The sequence below is a fragment of the Clarias gariepinus genome, chromosome 6 (assembly GCF_024256425.1).
Source record: "Clarias gariepinus isolate MV-2021 ecotype Netherlands chromosome 6, CGAR_prim_01v2, whole genome shotgun sequence".
NCBI classification, from domain to species: Eukaryota; Metazoa; Chordata; class Actinopteri; order Siluriformes; family Clariidae; genus Clarias; species Clarias gariepinus.
This window is the reverse complement of record NC_071105.1, coordinates 10,951,524-10,975,202: the sequence shown is the minus strand read 5'-3', so window position 1 is coordinate 10,975,202 and position 23,679 is coordinate 10,951,524. Positions and strand designations below refer to the sequence as shown.

The 23,679-nt window shown below is 38.1% G+C and overlaps 2 protein-coding genes across 2 annotated transcripts in view; one reads left to right on the top strand and one right to left on the bottom strand.

Annotated features, from left to right (window-relative positions):
- The window catches only part of jak1 (Janus kinase 1), a 49,908-nt gene extending 43,108 nt beyond the window's left edge, over window positions 1-6,800 (top strand). The window contains exons 22-24 of the mRNA XM_053499040.1: window positions 2,136-2,253; window positions 4,413-4,523; window positions 5,718-6,800. Of these exons, the coding sequence (XP_053355015.1) occupies window positions 2,136-2,253; window positions 4,413-4,523; window positions 5,718-5,822 (334 nt within the window). The 3' untranslated portion in view covers window positions 5,823-6,800. The remainder of the gene's footprint in view (window positions 1-2,135; window positions 2,254-4,412; window positions 4,524-5,717) is intronic.
- A 7,546-nt stretch (window positions 6,801-14,346) lies between these two features.
- The window catches only part of raver2 (ribonucleoprotein, PTB-binding 2), a 92,022-nt gene continuing 82,689 nt past the window's right edge, over window positions 14,347-23,679 (bottom strand). The window contains exons 12-15 of the mRNA XM_053499086.1: window positions 21,221-21,322; window positions 19,542-19,664; window positions 15,225-15,422; window positions 14,347-14,580 (exon numbers count right to left, since the gene is read on the bottom strand). Of these exons, the coding sequence (XP_053355061.1) occupies window positions 14,449-14,580; window positions 15,225-15,422; window positions 19,542-19,664; window positions 21,221-21,322 (555 nt within the window). The 3' untranslated portion in view covers window positions 14,347-14,448. The remainder of the gene's footprint in view (window positions 14,581-15,224; window positions 15,423-19,541; window positions 19,665-21,220; window positions 21,323-23,679) is intronic.

Genomic DNA, 23,679 nt, shown 5'->3' with positions numbered 1-23,679 from the left:
ACGGCCAAAAGTATTTATGTCATTAATAGTTTAAGTATAAAGTTGCCCAGTTTTAACTGTGTGTATATTTAGTAGTTTGCTGCAGTAAACTAATGATTTTACAGTATTTATTTATTGTATCAGTTGTGATATTCATAAAAGAAATTATTAATATCATAAATAGAGAGGGAGAGATTAGAAATAAAATGAAGCAGTGTGAAGCCAGTGGCCAGATGGATTAGAAAAACAAACACAACAGCTTAGAATAACACACGTATCAGTTCTTTACATGGCAAATGTCTTTTTTGTTGTAGACAGTAGCAATAATAAACTCTTTATTGCGACAGTTTAATGCTTTAATGTTTTATTGCCATGGGTTTATTATTGATTATGTGCAAGAAAATTAATTATGGCTAATAATAAAAAATAAAAATAGACTAGAATATCGAACTGCGTGTCATTCCCAGATGAAGTGGAAAGTGTTAGGTCATATGAGGAGACAGAGACAGGGGCCGGAGTGAAAGAGAGAAGCATTGAGCCACAGCCAGCAGAAAGAGTGCAGGGAACAGCAGCCCAAAAGACACAGACAGAGGGGCGTGGAGTGTGAAAGAGGTTACATTCTGTTTGAATGTGGTGTGCTGAAATTCAAAAACAGGTTACACCTTAAATTATGTTGGTCTATGGCTTCCTTTTTTTTATATTTTGTTCCGTGTGCCCCCCTTTTTAACTTTGAGCACCTGCCCTTCTAAAGGTCTCTGCACGGCCCGGGTAATTTCCATGTAAAGGTCAGGTAAAACATACAGTAGCAAAACACTTCTTAATAGCAGTTGAGAAAGTGCAGAACAGTCGGTAAGATTAATGTTTTACCTGTTTAAGATGTGAAGAATCAAACAGGTGCAATGCTTGCTCAAACACACTCAGTAAACCCACATAAACTATACAGGGTGTCTTAAAGAAATTGCCATCATTTGAAATATTAATATTTGAGTAACTACATGTCCAAGGGAACGGAAATTAAATAGGCTTTAAATTAAAAAATTAAAAGATTTATTAATCAAACTTCCAACAATATATTCAAACGGATTTTGATTTTACAATCGATTTCACAAAGCTTTTTTTATAGTTGATAAAATGCAAAACCCCCCAGAAATGCAAACATTATGCCTGTCAACTTTGGCATTGGTATGAAATGTGGCCTCATCACTAAAAACAAGCCGCTTTTTGAACTCCTCCTCAAGTTTCTGTTGCATAGCGACACAGAATTAAATGTAAAACATTAAACTTGGGTTGTTTTCACACATCGCGTTTAAATTTGAGATAATTTGAGCGATGTTGTTAGACTATGAAATGATATAAGTTGTTTGGGACACCCTGTATATACAAAGGGCCCCAAAAAATGTATACACACTTCAACAGTTGTTATCTGTACCTGTTTTAAAAACTCAAATTAAAGTACGACAGCAATGTGCATGTTTTTCATGTAGAAGTTTTTTTGGAGCCCCTTTGTATGTATGTGTAAAAATTTATTTTATTTAATAGAATGTAGCTGTTATTTAGCTAGTTTTAAATTAGTTAATAGAAAAAGTAGTTAGTTAGTTAATAATTAATAGTTAATCTTTAATATTTTGTGAAAACCGTTTTTATGTTAACTGTGTGTACAGATTAGGGCTGAGACTCACCAGGGACCAGCCAATACGATATCACTACAATACCCATGTGCCTGTTTGATTCTTATCAAGTATCAAGATTTTTATAAATGTCCCGATTCAACATATGTACATTTTATTCCAGATTTCATTACAATTCTAAACAAGGGTCACAAATTATTTGCTTCTACCATACAGGATGTAGTGCTGCCTGCCAGTGTGTGAATAGTTAGTTATTAATGAATAATAGAGCGAAACACCTCCACCTTTAGGATTATAGCGGAACGGCAACATTTTACAACCTAATATGCGAACATGTGTATAAAATTTGGAGTCAGTATGGCGATGCATAAATTGCCACACAAAAAAATCCCAATATTTTCCCCCCAACTCTAGTACAGAGTGTGTATTGATTAGCTATGTGGCCATATGGCTCATGCTGTTTGAGCTGTGTATGAGCAGTGATCCTGTGTGACATCATGTCTCTCTCTCTCTCTTTGTGTGATAAAGGTATGCTCCAGAATGCCTGGTTCACTGTAAGTTCTACAGAGCGTCAGATGTCTGGTCGTTTGGAGTGACCATGTATGAGCTCCTAACCTACTGCGACGCTTCATGCAGCCCCATGTCGGTAAGCAGTCTTTAATTAATCTTTGATGACCCCAGTCTGAATGTTTCACAGCCCACTAACTCATTAAGGGTGAAGAGTGCAATCCAGTGCAAGTCGTGTCCTAATAATTTGAAATTCTTTATGGAACATTAAAATATGTGACTGAAATAATGGAGTACTGTTACCATAATGTCAGGCACTTTGTTGTGACCAGGCACGATGACGTCGTGTTGCTGTAAAAAAATATTTGTTTCACTCGACACTGCATAAAAATAAAAATGAAAAATAGATATTTTATACACATTTTTCTTTTGCTTTTTCTAGAAATAAAAATGAATTAAATTAAATTAAAAAAATCCTTAAACAGCCCACAACGGTATACAGTGGAACCTTGGCTTACGAGCATAATTCGTTTCAGAAGCAGGCTCGTATTCCAAAACAGTTGTCAATCAATGCAAACTTTCCCATAAGGAATAATGGAAACTCAAATCATTCGGTCCACAGCCCAAAAAAATAAATACATATTGTGTATGTGTGAATCTAAAGTAGGAGGAGAGGAAGAATCAGCCTCTCCCGTCTTCCCCTTCTCATTTTACACAGTAAAACTTTCTCCTCTTTAATTTGAATTTTACACAAACACACACATTAACGGAAAATTGTTGGAAAAATTAGCAAGGGACATCGCTAATAACACTTGCGTGAGCTCATACTAACGAAATCACTGCTGTAAAGTAAAACAAACAAACAAATTAGCCTGCACTTTACCTTTGAAATGAATTGCGCATTAAGACCGAGCAGGGGAGACAATTACCCACAATTCCGCCGCGCAAGAGAGAGAAAAAACATTGGCTCAGTTGTGATCATGTAACGCTTAGCGTCAAAACAAGAAGCGCATGCGTGATACATAATACTCGGTACTCGTAAAACAAAAAAAAATATTACAAATCTTTGCTTATCTTGCAGAACACTCTCAAACCACATTACTCGCAATCCGAGGTTCCACTGTATCTGTATATGAAAACAGTTCTTGTTCTTATTTGGATGACTTGATACCACAGTGCTGTTTAATTTTTAAACCTGATTGCTCAGAATATATAGTTGGTTGGTCTGTAAAGAAACAGTTGTCCAAAGATACAGTCCAGCCTCGTGAAGTCGCGGTTCAGAGTTTGCAGCCTCTGTCGTTTGATGATTTTTTTTTTAAAAAACCAAACTAATAATTGTTCGAGGAAACCCCCACAATTTCCCAGAAACCGTAAGTATACTCCACAATATTACACAATTAGTACATTTTTAGTACTGTAGAGAGAACGCAAAGCAACCGCAGAGGAAAGCGTGGCTTGGGACGGCGAGTTATTACTGTATTTACCGTATTTATACCAAAGTACATATAGGGGTACTAGGAGTATTTTACATTCTAGCACTGCGGGAGACACAGCGGTACAGTACTGTACAGTATACAGGTTAACCTTTTCATCCCTGTTTTATATATAAAAAGGTAATATATTAAGCTAAGTGACATTAATTTAAGGTGTTTTCAGAGCATATTTAGGTTTTAAACTATAAAATAGTTTAAAATAGTAAATAGTAAATATAAATAGTCACAAAAATAGTGTTTTTTTTTTAATGACACTCGCGTTAGTGCATACTAAGTGCATGGGTGGGTGCTCTAGGAACAGGCTGTACCCCCCGCAAATTTTGGGGGGTACACACCGATAGAATTTTATTGTCTTTATTGTACAGTCCAGGTACTCAGCACCAGAAATGTAGTTTAGCATCTGCAAGAAGTGCACATATCAGCATTATAGATCAGCAAACAATACATTTTTTCAATTGAAAGTGTGAGAATTATGTAGAGATTTGGTTAAACTTGGCCCTTCACTGAGTGAAACACTGCTCTAGTGTCTGCTGCTAATGAAAGATCCTTTTGTTCAGTGAGCCGTGTGGAGGCTCACTCGCCGTCTGCCAGATGGCGTCAGTCTGTGCCCATGGTGGCAGACGCCGTGCCCAAAGTGTGTTCACTCCAGTACCCATACAATCCACTCTATGGAAAAAGTACAGACTAGAGAGTAGTGTGTTATTCATTTATTTATTTATTTATTATTATTATTAAAACATTGACAAACAGATGAAGGCTTGTTTTAAGCAGAATTGACTGAAATTCGACTCTGTCCCCCTTTCAGGTCTTCCTCAAGATGATTGGACCAACCCATGGACAGATGACTGTTACCAGATTGGTCCGGCTTCTGGAGGAGGGGAAGAGATTGCCCAAGCCAGATATCTGCTCAGACAAGGTAAAACATGGAACACACACACACACAGATCAGCTGATAAAGAAGGAATATGAAATGCAGATTCTTGGAAATAAAAGCAACATGTTCTTCGTGTTGCCTCAAGTCAGTCAGGTTACTTCAGCAGACAATGTAACATGTTAGTCATCTTCAAGGTTCTGTTTAATTTATTGTTTTCAATTTATTATTTATTGTACCTTTTGTTGTTTGTAAGTTTTTCCTAACCAATAACATAACTATTTTTGAAGGGAGTATTATTTAATATTTTTTTAGTAATAGTTTTTAGTAAAATCTAGACATACACTTTAAGTATATGTTTAGAAAATACACGTTCATTTTTGCTGGGTTTTTTTTTTTGACGCAGTAAAAATCTTTTGAGATGTTTACTCATGTGATATGTACTGTACAAGATTCTTGAGCCACCCCTTGTTTTGTCATATTTCGCTTACAAAAAGCCGAACTTTCTTGTATTTATCTGCCTATTATTCTCAGTCGAGTCCCTGTTCCTGACCAGTTGACCAATTAATCATTCAAGCATGAAAGGAGATCTAACTTAAACCAGTAAGAAACAGGTGCAGATGATAACACGATGATCAGGCCAGTGATTAGTATACTGGTAATGCCGAAAGATGCTGAGTGGTTGGAACAGACAAGAGGGGAAATGAGGTTGCTGCTGAGATTGTTACATAAACAATCAGTTTTTTAATTCTTTAGGTACCTTCTAGCTTGTCACAGTAAAACATTTGTTCTTTTTTTTTTTTTATTGTACATCATTTAATTAAGTTAAATATAAAGAAATGAGGTGTGGCTTAGGACTTTTGCACAGTACTGTAATTAAAGGTCAGGTTAATGTTCAAAGCCTTTTGTCCAAAGATTATTATTATTATTAATATTATTATTAGTTATACAGTAGTAAAAAAAATCCTAAGGGATGTAATAAAATGTAATGGACAACACCCTGTCCAACAAAATGCATTCTTCTCTAAGTAATGTTTTTCTTTATTTCAATGTTGTATTTCCAGTTTTTGCTTAGTTATACACAGTAACATGACACATCAGCTAAGAAAGTGAAGTGTACAAAATGAAGTGTACTTTTATTGGTTCCTGACTTTTTAGACTCCTCAAAGTTGAAATATCATTATTTCATATTTTGTTTCATTTCATCGAATGTTCACTAACTCTGACGTCTCGTGTCAGGTGTACACTTTAATGAAGAGGTGCTGGGAAAGCACACCTGACAAAAGGATCGACTTCAAAGGCCTCATCGCTGCTTTTCAGCAACTGCTTGGTGACGGCATGTAACCATGGAAACCACGATCTGCAGTTACACACTCCACCTGCCAGACCAGAGACTGCGCTTAAGGTGTCGCCACGGTGAACTTTTTTTAAACGCAAAGAAGACTTCGGGAGAACATTTTTTTCCACTTTGTTTTGTCCAGAAGGAGCTTTCACGTGCTGCGTTCTACTGGTTTACTCAAAGACTGCGTGTGTCACCACAAAGTGCGGTCATGACGAGAAGCGAAATCATCAGTCATCCACAGGGCACCAAGCAGCGCGTATATCACTCGCCATCAGTTTGCAAGACCTATCTATCCTGTTATACCCACACTTCCTGTACTTATGACAGCGGCCGCGTCAAATTATTTCTCTTTTTGTTCCAAACGCAATTTTATATTCCTAATGTACTTTTATGCAGTCAGTTGTTTGTTTTTTTTTGTTACACATTTTCAGCAGTTTGAGTTTGAGCGATGCGGGATGTTTGCCGAAGCGTGTCACCGCATGTCACATGTACAGCGAGACAAACAGGAGCTACAGGAAGAGAGAGGAGTTTCACCACATGTATCACGAGGCTGATTTGCTTGGGAAGACTGATCTGGGACACTTGTGCACGAGGACAGGCATAGGAGTTGGAAGAAAGTTCCTTCTATTCCACAGAACGTTCGGAAACCTGTTTCATAGCATTTTATTTCTCACGCAGCTCTTTGTCAATGATGAAAGACTGAAAAGGAGAAGGCAGTATTTTTTTTTGCCATGCATTGTGCCTACAGTAGGCACTAGAGGACAGTAGAGATTACAGAATATCATATTACTATCTTAAATCTAGTAAGACATATTCTTGCTCAAATCTTACATAAAGTCAAGAAGCATTTTAAGTCTGAGGCTGCATATTTTAGCATTTGTATCTACAGAAATTAAAAGTGAAATTTATTGGGGCCAGTATGCATTGTTAAAAAGCTGTACTCTCATTATTCTCCTTGTAAACTAAACTATTTTCTCATCTCCTGGGTAAATGTATCAGTTTTGTTTCCTGCTCCGGTTTGGTTCAAGAATTGACTTTTTTTTTTTTTTTCTGCTAACGCTGAGACACGCTGTAAGGCACCGGTGTAGCGCCGAAAGTGGAACAGCAACAAGATGGCGTAATGTGGGAGAGAAACTCAGCAGGGGACACACAGCTCCTTCAGCACAGCTCCTTCTCTTTATTGCGGAATGTAAAACAATTCTTTCAGCTCCAAAAAAAAGGAAGAAAAAAACTTTTATTTTTTCTCAAGAATAAGACAAATAGTATCCAATAAAGGAGAACAATTTACATAAATAGGCAAATAAATACAAAGACTTATTTTTTTTTTACCGCTATTTAAAACACAAGAGATCTATGAAAAAGAGTAAAGGAACACAAAAAAGTATTTGTGCTAGAGTAAGTACAGAGGAGTAAAGACATGCTTAAATTCCACCGTACCTAAAAACAGCTTATTCACAGAAAGCAATATCAGTATAATTTGGATATAAAATATTGCAAAATTTTAATTCCAGGTGAGAAAAAAAAAGTAGAAACGTTAAATATAAATGAAGGTTGTAGACGTGTAATGTCTACACATCACAAAACAAGCCTTAGTGTTGAGTTCCCCTGCAGTTAGACAGGTGAACCTGTAGAGTATTTAATTCAAGAAGAAATTTCAGTATTGCAAAGCCAGCACATTTACACACACACACACACACGCACGCACGCACACATATACATACACAAACTGCGTTTTTAAGGTTAAGACGTGCAACCATACTAAGTGTAGACTCTGGCTTTTTTACACACACGACCTACTCTGATGATCAGGAATACACCGAGTGTAAGGAGTGAACTTTACATTCAACATGAACAGCAGGCACAGCAGAAACCCCCCCTCGTCTACTCATCAACAGACTGAACCAGAAGTCTAAAGTGCAGGGGGCAGACTGTAAAACCTTTTACACTCTCACACAGACAGCTGATGTAGTGTTAGTAACCGGTAAGTGAATTGTGTGACGAGGTAAGCGTGCTTTAATATTAATGATAATCCCTGCTAAGGTGAAAATCAGCAGTGCTCAGGCTGAACACGGAGCCTTCGGACGCTGTGGAGAGACACACTGAGCACGGGAGAGCCAGCTGAATACTGAAAAGACACGACGGACAAACAGACGATTGCTATGTTTACAAAAAAAAAAAAAAACACGACAGGGCGGGGCGTTAGCTGGTACAGGAAAATAATCAACAACTGATAACGTAACAGCATGTCTTGGAGTGTTTCATTCCTTTCTTGACGAGTACAAAGCTCTATGTATTAAACATTGTCGTCATTTTTATCCATTTAGAGTTTTTAATGTTGTGCAACAGTAGACGTTTTCACATTAGACATGATTGATTTGTACCGTAACCAGGAATAACTAATCCCACGCTGGGCATCATTTACATTATTTTTTATCTCCGTACTCGGGTGCACTTTCCGATTTACACTTTCCGATACGGCGATGTCAGTGTGTGCCTTTCTGGTTTGTGAACAGCCATTAAACAAGAGAGAAAAGAAAACAAGGAAGTTAACTTTTGCGCTATGCCGAATGTTATTGATATTTCTTAAAAAAAAGAAAAAAAGTCTGGCTCTCGCCTGCCTTCCTACTTCATCAGCTAAGTAGGATGGTGCGTGATCTTGGAGATGTTTATGACATCATGTCCAAAAGGTTATCTACCTCTGTTCTCGGATACGAATGGATTACATATCTGGTTCAATCTGTTCCCTTTGTATCTTTCTTAAGACCAGTTCTCCAAGCAAACTTGGGCATGGTTCCCGATCTTGGAACGATTGTGTCCTCACTGATCAAAATGAACCAGACCTTGGGGTCAAGTGTTCTTGGAAACGATCCTGGGAAGCTAATGTAAAAACGCCTTACAGTATATCTCTCTCTTGAAGAGGAAAAAAAAACAAAAAAACATGGAAGTAAAGCTTCTGTTGTTGAGGTTTTCTTTACCAAACACTACAAGGTGCACTAGAACTGGAGACTCCTTTCTTCCATAAGTCTCAAATACACACAGAAATCTTCACCATATTAACGATTATATAGTTTTCTTTGTTAAAGATGATATTTCTAATCTGTTTCCCAGGTTACTCCCATTGGAGTTATCTACTCTCTATCATCGCCACACTGGATTTCTACATGTTTGCAACTAAGATGGTAAAATGTCGCAGTTCCTCTATAATAAGTTTGTTTAGAATTCTCATAAATGTTTTTTTCTAAAAGGTAACATCCAATTGTGATACTTATTCCAATATCACGGTATCGTGATAATATCGTATCGGATGGGCTAAGCCACACCTTTCAGCCAATCAGAGAAGAATTCACACATCACATTCACGCTCGTCTTTAAAGGAATTCTAAAGTTTTTTTTAAACGATTTGCTTTTACTGTACTGAGTACTGGGTCGTGATTAATCATTTTTATTATTATTATTATTATTTACATGAAGGTTCGCTAACTAACTGTACTAAATGTAACACGTTAGTTAACATGAACAAACCATAAGCTTCTGGAAGAACAGACTGAGGAGGAGCTTGAATGTAACAGGATCTTAATGTACACTCAGGCTCTGATATGTGCACCTGGAGACCAGTGTTCAGAAATGGATATGAATTTATCATCATAATCATCATCAGGCATATGCTGAAGAAACCACAGCTGATGTACATGAATTTCTTTTACAGTGAAACCTCGGATTACGAGTAACGCGGTTTGCGAGTGTTCCGCAGGACGAGCAAAGATTTTTAATAATTTTAACTTGGAAAACGAGCAAGTCTTGGTTTACAAGTACCGAGTATCATGTATCACACAGAAACACTGCTCTGTCATGATTCGTTTTAAAGGTAAAGTGCAGGTTAATTTGTTCCTTTGTTTTACTTCACAGCAGTGATTCCGTTAGTATGCTCTTACGCGAGTATCATTAGCGATGTTCCTTGCTTACGTCTTTCTGTTAATGTGTGTGTTTGTGTGAAACTCAAATAAGAGAGGAGACGGGTTTACTGTGTAAGATGAGAAGGGGAGACAGGTGGGGCTGATTCTTCCTCTTTAGCTCCACACACACACACACACACACACACACACACACACACACACACACAGAGCCTGCGCGCATAAACAGAAACAATTTATCTGTCAGGATTTATTTTTACTTTTTTTAAAAAGTAAACTGCAGGTTAATTTAAATTATTTTTACTTTATATTTTGTATTAATTATATTTATGCATTTATTTTTTCGGGCTGTGGAACAAATAATTTGAGTTTCTATTATTTATTATGGGAAAATTAACTTTGGTTTACGAGTTTTTAGAATATGAGCCCACTTCTGGAATGAATTATGCTCGTAACCCAAGGTTCCACTGTATATTTAAACAAGCGTCGATGATGATCATTATTAATTGGTTTGTCCAAGTTAATAAACTTAGTTAGTTAAAGAAACCTGAATGTAAATACTGAGTGTTTATGCTGTACAGCAGATACTACACTCATATGATACAGTACACGCTGGGGAATCACGAGAGAACCACATCACTCTCTCCGCTGCTCAAGACCTACATGTGAAACCATCCTCAGCAGGTATTAGCGCTACTCAATGCGCAGGGTGCACTTTTTCTCTCTCTCTCTCCCTCTTTCACACACCCACACACACACACACAAAAGAGAATGGCTTCTGGAGTGGGTGAGGACATCAGGCTAGTCAATACAATCACTTAGTATAAATAAAACACACACACACACGGAGCTTCAATCTAAATTGCTGACTACAGCAGGAAAAGCCTGTACACTTACTGCTTTGAAACAACTAAGACAGACCGTCTCTGAGCAGACAACCCCCCCAACACACACACACACACAAGTACTATGGCTTTGAGCCGTTCAAATATGGTTAAATATCATTTACAAAAACAATTCTCCCAATCAAAGAGCCGTAAAGAGAAGCACTTATCCCCAATCAGTGTTATTATTACACTCATATGATACAGTAACACACACACACACACACACACACACACACACACACACACAAAGCCTTCTACACAGCATTAAGGTATCAGCGTGAGAGCAAGTTCACTAAATCAAAGCTGTTTAACTAATACCCTACACACACACACACACACACACACACACACACACACATTCCCAGCAGCATCACGTCCTTATTACAATTGGTACTGAGAGCAATATTACTATTGCGGCAGGTAAAGATTTCCATCTCAGTGGAACAACAACAAAAAAAAAAACGTCCACCCTGAAACCGGAGGCTGCAGAGAGCAGAGCACACACACACACACACACACTTTAACAGAGAATTCTTACTCTTTATTGCCTTTAACCTGGAGCACGGCCCATGTGGAGGCTGTGTGTTTCATCATCTGCTCAGACGTGAGCTCGGCCTGTGTTAAGGCTCCGTAGTATAATGGCTGATTTTTCCTACATTTACAGCAGTATGTACTGTGTTTTTCCCGCACACACACACACACACACACACACATTTCTATAGGCAGGGATTCGTCCAGGTGAATGGATCAAAGACGAAAAGTGCTTTTAAGACAAAATAATTTACCGCGGTGAAGAACTCGCACTTGAGTCATGGCTTTCATATTTTTCAGTCCGTTGATGGTAAACGAATACGAGTGTAAAACTTTATTCATTAAAACCTTTACTTCTACTGAAATATGTTTCTTTATTTTCCCCCTTTAAACACCTTTACGAGACAAGGTGGGAATACACAGTTGTATGAAAAGGTTTGGGCGTCCCTCACATATTGTTGAATTTTGAGTTTTTATCAGGTGATAACTTCAACACAACACACTTCATGTTAAGACCAGAACCAGGAGGAACCTATTGGTTCCACGATTGCACTGGAACTGTATAGAACAGTTAACGTTCCTTCTGATTATTAACCCAGAGCTTTAACCGTTTGAGACCAGTTTAACACTTTTCACTACAGAATTATGGGAATGAAGTCACAACAATGTAGAACTTGTGTGACCTTTAAAAAAATTCTGCTCAGTCATGTTGATATAATTGGAGAAAATTAAATAAAAAGCATTTTATCATATTACCCAGGTTGTGCTGGAAAAAAAAGGACTGACTCCAAAATCACATTCTCATCTCACTCTTTCTTCGTTTATACCACTTTATCCTGTATACACTGTCGCGGGGGGTTTGGAGTCAATCCCAGGAGACTTAGGCTGCCAATCCATCGTAGGGCACACACAGATACACACACTCATACACGCCAATTAGCCTAATCTCCACGTCTTTGGACTGTGGGAGGAAGCCCACCAAGCACGGAGAGAACACGCAAACTCCATGCACGCAGAGACGGGAATCGAACCTGGCCAGGAATCGAACCCGGATCCTGGAGGTTTCGTGCTAACCACTACACCAAGGTGTCACCTATTTCAAAATCAGTTTTGTTTTTTTTCAACAGAGATGCAGTGGTCAAACCGCCAGTGATCAGAATTGATTTGTTTTCAGCTTGATCAGCCGTGACCATTTATAACCTGTGTCAAAAGTACGAGCTTCAGAGTGTTGCAACAGGAGTTTTTTTTTAATGGTGTGTTAATATGTCCCTGATCAGCCTTTTTACTTCAAACTCTGATCAAATCCTGACAGCCTCAAAACCAACTCATTACACACTAGTCTCCAAACTCACACAGGTTAGAAGGGCAGGGGTCAGGGCAGGGTCGCTCAGGGCTTAAGGCGTTGGACTACGGTTCAGGAGGTGCCAAGTTTAAACCCCTGCTGGGCCTTGATAAGGTGGCAAAATGTCTCTTTATAATCCTGTACGTGGCGCTCTAATCTATTGACACATTGGCATCCTGTGTGGTAGGAGTGAATTATTTATTAATTTTATTGAGAAATACTTATGACGAATGGAATAACATACAGACGAGCTGTTTAGAAACAAAAGTTTTTTGTTAAAGTTAATTTTAAGTTAAGTTAGAGTCTACACTCCACAATCTTAAAGCCTGTACAGATTCATAAAATAAAAAAAGGCTTAAACATGACAGCTGTACAAACTATCCAGTAACAGAACTTCATTATCTCACTAACTGAATCATGAATTGTTTTTAATAACAAGATTTCCTCCGAATCTCCAATCTTCGAGCTAACCCTGACCAATCTGAACACAAACCCATCGGATACCTACATAAAAACAGGCCATGGCGATTCCGGCTCCGTTATCCGCTGGTCTAAATGTCAGTTAAGGAGAAGTCAAGGCTGCCCAAACGCTGGGAAGAAAGGCACTGAGTGACGAAAAGGGACCTGCGGGAGGGATCTGGTTTCGGGTTAAATGACGCAGGAGTGTTGGAGCACCGGTGGAAGAGTCATCAGTAGAAAGCGGAGCCGAGATAAACCAGGGGCAACTGGATACTAATGCTGTAGGCAGTAATGAAGTGTAAAAAAACAAAACCCAAGATGATCTTTTTGGCCACAAGTCACGATATAAAGAATTGCATCTGATGAAAAGAACATCTGATGGAGTTATTAAGCACTGATATGTTCAGCACTGATTATGCTTTGGTTATACATGGCAGGAAGTGGCACAGGAAACCAAAAAAAAAAGCTGCAGCTTTTGGAATGGCCCTCACACTCCGCCTGGTGTGTGGCTACGACGAGTTAAACACGCTGCACAGGCAATGAGGAAGAACTCAATGGGGAAACTCCCTAAAACATGAAGAGAAAGATTTAAAAGCAATGCTCAGCTGTACGGACTCGGAGCTGAACACTGAGAGAGAGAGAGAGAGAGACGGGCTTTATAAGTACCTTAGACGTCTAGACAGGCCAGAATTACTGTATGTTTCTTAATTTTTCATCAAATATAAAGGAAGTGTGCATCAGCGTTTCCTGCAGAGGGAGTGTGTGTGTAAGTGTGTGTGTGAGATTTTTCTCACTTCAAAATTGAACACTATGTATTTAGTGCGGGGTGCACAAACTTTTGCATACAACTTTAAATATTGGACTTGATGAGATTAAGCGAATAATGTCTGTCTGAGACACATGTGGCACATGTTTCGTCTTTGAACCCTGCAACGTTTTATCGCTTTTTTTTTTTATTAAACTAGAACAAAGAGAAATATTTACACTAAATTACAATTTATACACCAAAACTGAACATCTCCCACTATCTGAAGCAACATCCACTGTGAAAGGCGAATGCTCTGAGGACAGCTCTGTCTTTTTCAGCCCTTTACCTCTTAAACATTCACGCGCACACACACACACGCACGCACACACACACCCAGGAGCAGTGAAGTGCCGCACCTGGAGGAAACACAAGATCATCAGAAGTCAGAAAAGTTCACGATTACAAAGCTTAGTGGCCTTTTGTTACACTGGCCAGAGTGTGTGTGAGTGTGCTGCAAAAAAAAAAAAAAAAAAAGGTTCCCCAGGTCTGAAGCCCAGAATAAAACAGGTCTGAGAACATCCAGACCTTTAACACTCACACACACATCACTCCTACACACACACACACACACACACACACACACACACACAGATACAGAGTGCAGAGTTAAGGCTTCGACTGGACAACATCAATGCACTACAAAAACACTGTAACTATGTGTGTGTGTGTGTGTGTGTGTGTGTGTGTGGTCTAAATCCTCTTCTTTTTGAAGTAGTCAGCGTACTGGCCACCCAGACCCTGTGAGTGCTGGCCCACGTAAGGCCCCTCTGATGTCACTTCCTGTACTGCCAGTGTGGGATACTCTCGCTTCTGTCCTCGAGCCTGAGAGAGACGGAGAGAGAAAATTAAACAGAAATACAAATAGGGAGAAAGTCACAGTGAAAGAGAAGCAAAGACAAAAATGGAAATGGAATAGCAATTGAGAGAGGGACAGGGACAAAGAGAGAGAGAGAAAAAGTGAGAGACACAAAGAAAAGGAAAGAGACATAAAGAAAAAGACAAAATGAATGATTAAGAGAGAGAGAGAGAGAGAGAGAGAGAGAGAGAGAGAAAGAAATAAGAACAAGTAGAGAGTGACGAAGAGGAAAGGAGGCAAGAAGCAAGACAGAAAGGTAGGGACAAAGCCATGGAGAGAAAAAGAAATAAAGAGACAGGAGAGACAGGAAGAAAGTAGGGCGAGGAAAGGCAGAAATATAAATAGAGAGTGAGACAGAAATATGGAGAGAGAGAGACAGAGAGAGAGAAATATGGAGAGAGAGACAGAGAGAGAGAAATATGGAGAGAAATAAAGAGAGAGAGAAATATGGAGAGAGATATACAATAAATAAGAGAACTGACTTCTCTCAATTTAATTAACTGAACACTTAAATACACAACAGAAGTTTACTATTTTCTGTCAATGTCACACACACACACACACACACACACACACACACACACAGACACAGACACTCATACATACTTACATAGTAATACTGGCTCCAGTCTGTCACGCTGTGTGCACTGGGTGTGTGTGTGACGGCGTTTGGTGTGTGTGTGTGTGTATGTGCAGGGGCGATGAAGCCGGGCATGATTGGCAGGGCGCTGTAGGCAGGCAGAATGGGCGGGGCCGTGCCGTTCAGAGACAGAGGAGCAACCATGGGCGGCTTTACCACCTCCAGCTCCTAGAGAGTGAGGGACATGGAGACATGAGTGAGAAAGAGACAGAGACAGAAATGTGAGAGAAAGAAAAAGAGAGAAAGATGTATAAGGGGGACAGAGAGAAACAAAGACAGGAAGAGAAAGAATAAAGGTGTGAGAGAAGGAGAGAGAGGAGGGACAGACAAAGAGAAGAGAAGAAGACAAAAAGAGACAAAAGAGAGAGAAAAAGAGAATGACAAAGAAAAAGACATACGGATATAGAGACAAAAGAGAGAAACAGATGCAAGAGGCAGATAGAGAGACAGAAATAAAGAGACAGAGAGACAGACAGAGAAACACATGAGAGAAAGATGTAAATAGACAGGTAGACATTTTTATTTGTGTACATTTTAAGTGCTTTAATTTATTTCTAATAAAGACATTAATAAACCACAGATATTTTTGGGATGTTAGGGGCAGCATGAAGTGACCCTTATCCTAAGGGTATCTATCCTGTAAATAATTCAGTAACTACAGTACAAGATTCATTAGTTACAGTAAAGTATTCAGTAGCTACAACAAATAATTTAGAAGACTGTAAATGATTCAGTGATACTGTAAATGAGTCAGTAAATGATTCAGTGATACTGTAAATGAGTCAGTGATACTGTTGTACAGTTAATACAGTAAATAAAACTACTGAAACTGATTCAGTAACTACAGTCAGTGTTTCAGTAAAAACTGTAGATCATTCAGTAACTACAGTAAATGATTCAGTAAATAATGTAAATAATATTAATGTAAATGATTTAGCAGCTACAAAATAATTAAATAAACCCTGAAAATGATTCAGTAATTCTGTAAATGGTTCAGAAATTCAGTAGATGTTTCCGTAACACTGTACATGATTCAGTACTGCTGTAAATGATTCAGTAATTCTGTAAATGAATCTTTAATACTGTAAATGATTCAGTAATTCAGTAAATGATTCAGTACCACCGTAAATGATTCAGTACCACTGTAAATGATTCAGTAATTGTACAAATGGTTCAGTACCACTGTAAATGATTCAGTACTACTGTAAATGATTCAGTAATTCAGTAAATGATTCAGTACTACCGTAAATGATTCTGTAATACTGTAAATTATTAGAACTTGATTCTGTAATACTGTAAATTATTCTGTAATTCTATAAATGATTCAGTAATACTGTGAATGGTTCAGTAATTCTGTAAATGAATCTTTAATACTGTAAATGATTCAGTAATTCAGTAAATGATTCAGTAATTCAGTAAATGATTCAGTACCACCGTAAATGATTCAGTACCACCGTAAATGATTCAGTAATTGTACAAATGGTTCAGTACCACAGTAAATGATTCAGTACTACTGTAAATGATTCAGTATTTCAGTAAATGATTCAGTACTACCATAAATGATTCTGTAATACTGTAAATTATTAGAACTTGATTTTGTAATACTCTAAATTATTCTGTAATTGTACAAATGATTCAGTACCACTGTAAATAATTCAGTACTACTGTAAATGATTCAGTAATTTAGTAAATGATTCAGTAATTCAGTAAATGATTTAGTAATTGTATAAATGATTCAGTACTACTGTAAATGATTCAGTACCACCGTAAATGATTGAGTAATTGTACAAATGATTCAGTACCACTGTAAATGATTCAGTACTACTGTAAATGATTCAGTAATTCAGTAAATGATTCAGTAATTGTATAAATGATTCAGTACTACTGTAAATGATTCTGTAATACTGTAAATTATTTGACAGAACTTGATTCTGTAATACTGTAAATTATTCTGTAATTCTATAAATGATTCAGTAATACTGTAAATGGTTCAGTAATACCGTAAATGAATCTTTAATAATGTAAATGATTCAGTAATTCAGTAAATGATTCAGTACCGCCGTAAATGATTCAGTAATTGTACAAATGATTCAGTACCACTGTAAATGATTCAGTACTACTGTAAATGATTCAGTAATTCAGTAAATGATTTAGCAATTGTATAAATGATTCAGTACTACTGTAAATGATTCAATAATGCTGTAAATTATTTAGTAATGATTCATTTAGTGAATGATTCAGTAATAGTGTAAAGGATTCAGTAATTCAGTAAAGAATTCGGTACAGAATGTAAATGCTACAGTAACTACAGTAAATGATTTAGTAACTACGTTTACATTTAGGCATTTGGCAGATGCTTTATCCAGAGTGACTTACCGACACTAGAGCTAATGATTCATTAACGCTGTAAAGGATTCAGTACTGGCACTAAATCATTCAGCTACAAGAGAAAGATTTGTACAGTTTAATTCTCTTTTAGGGTCAATGGCAGTCGTATAATGCATTTCACTACATTTCGTACTGTGTATGTTTGTGTATGTGACAAATAAAATTTGAATTTGAATTTGAATTTGAGTTCTCATAGTGAGCGAGGTAAGCTCTGAGTGTTTAACAGTTACAACAACAACGTGGTGCACATGAATTATGTACGATATGAAACATGACAGGTCGTGCCGTCATGTCAACATATCCGTGGCGTGGAGGTTTTCCTACAGGAGCGTGTAGGAGCAAACAGTGAGAAACAAAACAGTCTTAGACACAACTCTACATTTTATACAAAGTGATCTCAGAGTGCCAACGCTCCATCACAGCACAAGACTTTTCCCAGTGCTGTCTCACACAATGACTACAGACTGCATCATCTCGCCTGAAAGCTTCCTCACAGAGAAAAAATACATTTAAGTGCTTTCTTTGATTCATGTCTCACTTTTTTCTCCTTACACGGGGGACTACTGAAGCAGTAGTGGAACAATCGAGCAGAGGGGGGGACGCTCTTAAATGTAAAAGCACTTCTCTTATAAATACTCATCAAACTACTCAAAGATTTAGTGTGTTCGTATCGCTCTATATATATATATATATATATATATAGTATTTTGAAGCTGTTTCCCAGACATTAGGTCTAAGTTGATATTTAACAAGCTGACCCGTGTTTGTGATATTGAAACTACTGTATATAAACTAGCATTGGTACCTGTCGTTAAGGGGAAAAGAGTTTGTAGAAATAGTTAAATAGTTAGAGCTCAAAATAATCTGATCAGCTTTAATGTAATCCGTCATATTATTATTGTTATTATTATTATTATTATTTCAGGTTGAAGCCCACATACATGTCAGGTTGAGTATCTTACACCTTGTGTATGCAAAAGTTGTACTTTATCTCTTTTGTAACTTACAGCAATTCAGTGCCGTTATACAGTATAGAGTAAAAATATTTTTCAGAGGTGATATATATTAAGTTTTCCAGTAAAAAATAATTAGTTTCACTTTTATAATTAACATCTGTTGGTGCAGGTGTGTGTGTGTGTGTGTGTGTGTGTGTGTGTGTGTGTGTGTTACATTGACCATTAGCACAATGTACCACAGTGTATAAGTAGCTTATTTTTTAAATTAGATTATTAAATCCGGCACATAACTGTTCATAGCATTGCTTTTACTCAATTTTTTCATTTCACTCATGGTGCAGATTAAACTTCAGGTAGATATCTAAGTGCAATTAAATTCTGTCCAGCGGTCGATCTAATACGCGCCCACAGTTTGACGAGTGTGCAGTTTACGACTCTTCTACTCAACATGTTGATTTCATTTATTTATCTTTAGGCAAATGAGTCGAGACAGACATTCAGATAAAAATTTCTCTGCGACTGATTTCGGCTCCTCCAATGTATGAAACGTGAAGATATCGTTGAAGTTCTGACCAATGTACAGACAAAACCTTTCTTTTAGTTATATAGACAAAAAAACCTCAATAATACATTTAATACGTTTGTCAACGTTAGTGTTTTCCTGTAACAAAAAAAAAATCATGGAGCTCCTGGCATTACTTGACAGTCTCTCCCAGATCCCATTGAACTAATTTACATGACGTGTGAACAGTCCGAACAGATGAGAGCTCCTGGAGAACGCTGGATGTGTGGAGCTGGAATCACGGACGCTTTTATGTGAGAATGCAAATCGAGCTTCTCCAACATTCACATATCTGAGCAAACTACTTCTAGTGTGAGGAAATATTTGACTATTTTGCTTTAGGCTATAGTGGATTGCACTGTAGTGTGTGTGTGTGTGTACCTTGCTGAGGTCTCTCTGCTGGTATCCAGGTGCAGCAGCTTGGCTTATCTGAGTCTGAGAATAGTACTGGGTGACGGCCTGCATGTAAGAAGTGTAGTCTCCATATGAAGACGTGACCACAGACTGAAAGAGAGAAAGAGAGAGAGAAAGAGAGAGAAAGAGAGAGAAAGAGAGAGAGAGGGGTTTAGATGCAGCAGAATATGTTGTTTTGATTGCTGCAATCTCTCTCTGTGTTTCTCTTTTCCATCTTACAAAAGATAACCTTTAACTTGGGCCAGGCTGCATGAGGAGCCCCTGCACCTACAGGTCCTGGATGGTCAGGATTCCCCCGCCATGATGGTGTGCTTAGCTAGTTAGAGAAATGTTGTTCACGTGCTATTATACACTTACCGTTAACGGGCTCAGGTGTAACTCAGTGATTAGGGCATTGGACTATGGTTCGGAAGGTCCCAGGTTCAAACCCCACAACCACTGAGTTGGCCCTTGATAAAAAGGTGAGGTTAAAAATGTAAGTCGCTCTGGATAAGGGCGTCTGCCAAATGCCTAGATGTAGATGTTAACGCAAGTATGTAGTTTTCACCCCTGTCAGCTAAAAACGACAGGGAAATGGAAGCTACAATTTGCATGGGCTCACCAAAATCAGACAACAGATGATTGGAAAAACGTTGCAGGTTTAGATGAATCTCGATTTCTGCTGCAACATTTGATGGATCCATTCTGCTTTGTAGGAACGGTTCAGGCAGGTGTTGGTGGTGTAATGGTGTGGGGGAGATTTTCTTCTTACGTTTTGGGCCTCTTAGTGTCGATTGAGAATCGTTTAAATGCCACAGCCTACCTGAATATTATTGCTGAACATGTCCATCCCCTTATGATTACAGGATAATGCCCTAAAATTGGTTTCAGTTTCCTGTACTCAAATTTAGTCCACAGTCACCAGATCTCAATCAAACAGAGCACCTTTGGGATGTGGTGGAGCGATAGATTCGATCATGGACATGCAGCCGGTTAATCTGAAGCAACTGCTTCCCGAAGTCCAACCCAGTACTCGAAAGGTGTACCTAATAAACAGACGGTCAGCGTATTATTGTGTGAAAGCGGCTCTAAACTAATCATTCATTCATCTTCAGTAAGAGCTTCCTCCAGGCCGGGGTTACAGTAGAGCCCACGGGATGCAAGGTGAGAGCTTTCACCCTGGAGAGTGTGTGGAAGCTGAAGAACCCACAGGAAACCCACACAAACATGGAAAGCACTACACACAGTAGTGTAGTAACAAGAGCGTAGGATTGAACTTGGATCTCTGGAGCTGTGAAATGGCAGCGTTACTTTAAAAAAAATATATATACCAAGCCACCCAGAACAATAAGTAAAATATTTTTTAAAAAAGTGTTCCGAGAAACACTGCTAAATTAATTCTTTCATTTCCCGCTTTAACCCTGCAGTGACTGGTGCCACATTTACTATGGACCGTCTAGGACTCCATTTGGACTTGTGTTCCCGTGTTGATCAGGGTAGTGCCATGGAGGTGCTCTTGACTACACCACCCATCAGCCCCTGTGAGTCAGATGTTAACAGAAAGCAAAATACTCCCCAGAGATAAAAATTTAAAGACGATGATGATGATGATGAGTGTGTGTACAGTATATATATGTGTGTGTGTGTGTGTGTGTGTGTGTGCTTACCTGAGCTTGTTCCTTGTTGTACTCTGTAGCTGTAGTACTCTCCTGGTTAGTGTTATTGTAGCCCTGTGCCTGATAATGCTGATACCACTGCTGCATGGCCTCCTACCAAACACACACACACACACGCAAATAGAAACCATCAGGTGTATTACACGCTCACAGCAGCAACATGGTCACATCATTTATTAATCTTTCAGCGAAGTTGGGTGTAAACTCTTCTGTACGCCAAATCTAACAAATCAATTAAAATTTTAATTGTCACATACATACACAGTCATACACAGTACCGTATGCAGTGAAACGATATCCCGTGGCCTTAAGAAAGATTATTAATAGGAAATAAATATGGAATATATAAAAGAAATGGAATATGGAATAAGAAATAAAATATTTAAAAAAACATTAGCTAAGGAAAATATATCTATAGAAGATAAAACAATAAGAAAACCTAGCTGTACAAATACAGGAAAAAAGTCTGTACAAGTATAGAATATAGAGATCATTTTAATATAAATAATTTCGAAAACAAAAAAAAATTAAACAAATAAGAGATTTATGACTGACTACTTAATTCATATTTTAAAAATGAGAGTAACATAGAAAAATCTATTCAGTCATGTATCACTATTCTTTTGTGTGGCAATTCATGTACAACAATGACTGTAAAATGTTTTTTTTTTTTTTTTTTACTATTTTTTAATTTATCTATGTCTCCATCTAAGGTGGTAATATGTTTCTCTATAATCGTGCAGGTGCAGTCTAAACTCTAAACCATTTACACACAAGCAGGCAGCTCAGTGTCCTGTGTGGTAGGCGTGAATAATCTGCTACATTTGATCAAAACTGTACCAAAATCGAGAAGAAAAAAAAAAGACTGAATCTTATAAATTTAATTTTAATTCTTGATTTTAACAGAATCGCAATACAAACCGAATCATTATAATATCATATTGGGAATTCTCTGTCGATTACCTTCCTATTAATTATGTAGCTTGTAATGATGATTTTTATAATAATGGTTCAGTGATACTTGTCACATGTACCTTACAGCACAAGGAAATGATGCAGTATATACTCAGAGCGAAGAGACGAGAGGATACAGCACACCTGAAGCAGACAAGGGCCTTGCTGAAGGGCTCAACAGTGGCTAATTGGCGGGTCTGGGGTTAGAATCCCCGACCTTCCAATCAGTAACCCAGTAACCCACAGTCTGGTTGTGGTTAATCAATTGGGGTTCAATGTTAAACATTCTTGCTGCAAAATAGCTAGAATACAGTATGTCTTGTAAAAATGGCCAAGTAAGCGATTTATCGCAAATTATTTATTTAAAAAAAAAAGAGGTGCAATACCATGAAAGGTATCTGTAGGTCGTCCAGATGACATGACTCAACTTCCAGATAACCTCACCTGCTGGACTGAGATTGCATTCGCTCTGGTTTAGTTTGGTTTAACTCATTATTTAAGTTTTTCTTTACCTTGTTTGCTTTATTTTTGTTTCCCAGTTTTCATGATCAGTCATTAATTCCCGTAACTAGATCTCTATTAGCATCAACATCAACACATGCTTTCTACAGGATAGAAGATGAATTTTTTTTGAACAATTCTGATTTGAGCAAATCTGTATATTTAATTTCGAAATTCTGCTGGCCTTAAAAGCGGAGAGCGATCTGCTTGTGTTTCATCACCTCCCTCCTCCACTGATTCACTCATTTTTTCATTCTCTCCTCTCGCCTTCACCAGTCTTTTCTGACTTGCCCTGGTTGCTGGGCTCCCTCCTCCCTCCTTCCTCCCTCCCTCCCTGTCTTCATCCAGTGTGAAAGCTTGCTGTCTCTTTTCACTCGAGCTCTACAGTGCGGGGGAGTACTGAGGGACCAGATGGGACAAACGACTCGCAGCCAACACCCTCCTCCTTTTCTCTTCTCCCTCTTCCACAGTCGCTCTCTCCCTCGGAGGTGCACTTGCAGAAAGATGAAGGCTTCAACGCCAGTTAATCCACCTAAATGCCCTTATCCTTCTAAACCACAGCCAAAAAGTAGGTGTGTGTGTGTGTGTGTGTGAGGGAGAGAGAGAGTGACGGTTTATGTATGAATCTGCAGTCAATTTAAAGACATTCTGTTACATTTCATAACCTAATCTCTGTTTACTTTATCTGTAGTGTGTGATAACCAGAGACAGCGGCAGTAAACCTGATTACGTCAGATTCACCTAGAATGGAAGGCATCATTAGAAAGACTAATCGTTTAGACTAATCTTATAATATTCCAGTAAAAAAAAAATAATTGCTTCAATATTGGAAAGATGGAAAGCAGGAAGTAACCAGCTGGGTAAAATAACTTACAACAGCATGCTCTCGCTCATGACAGCTAATTTCCTATGGCTGATGGCAAATAAATCCTGATTTTATAACTCTCATTATAATTTAAGAAATATTATATTCATACCAGTAATATATAAGCAAA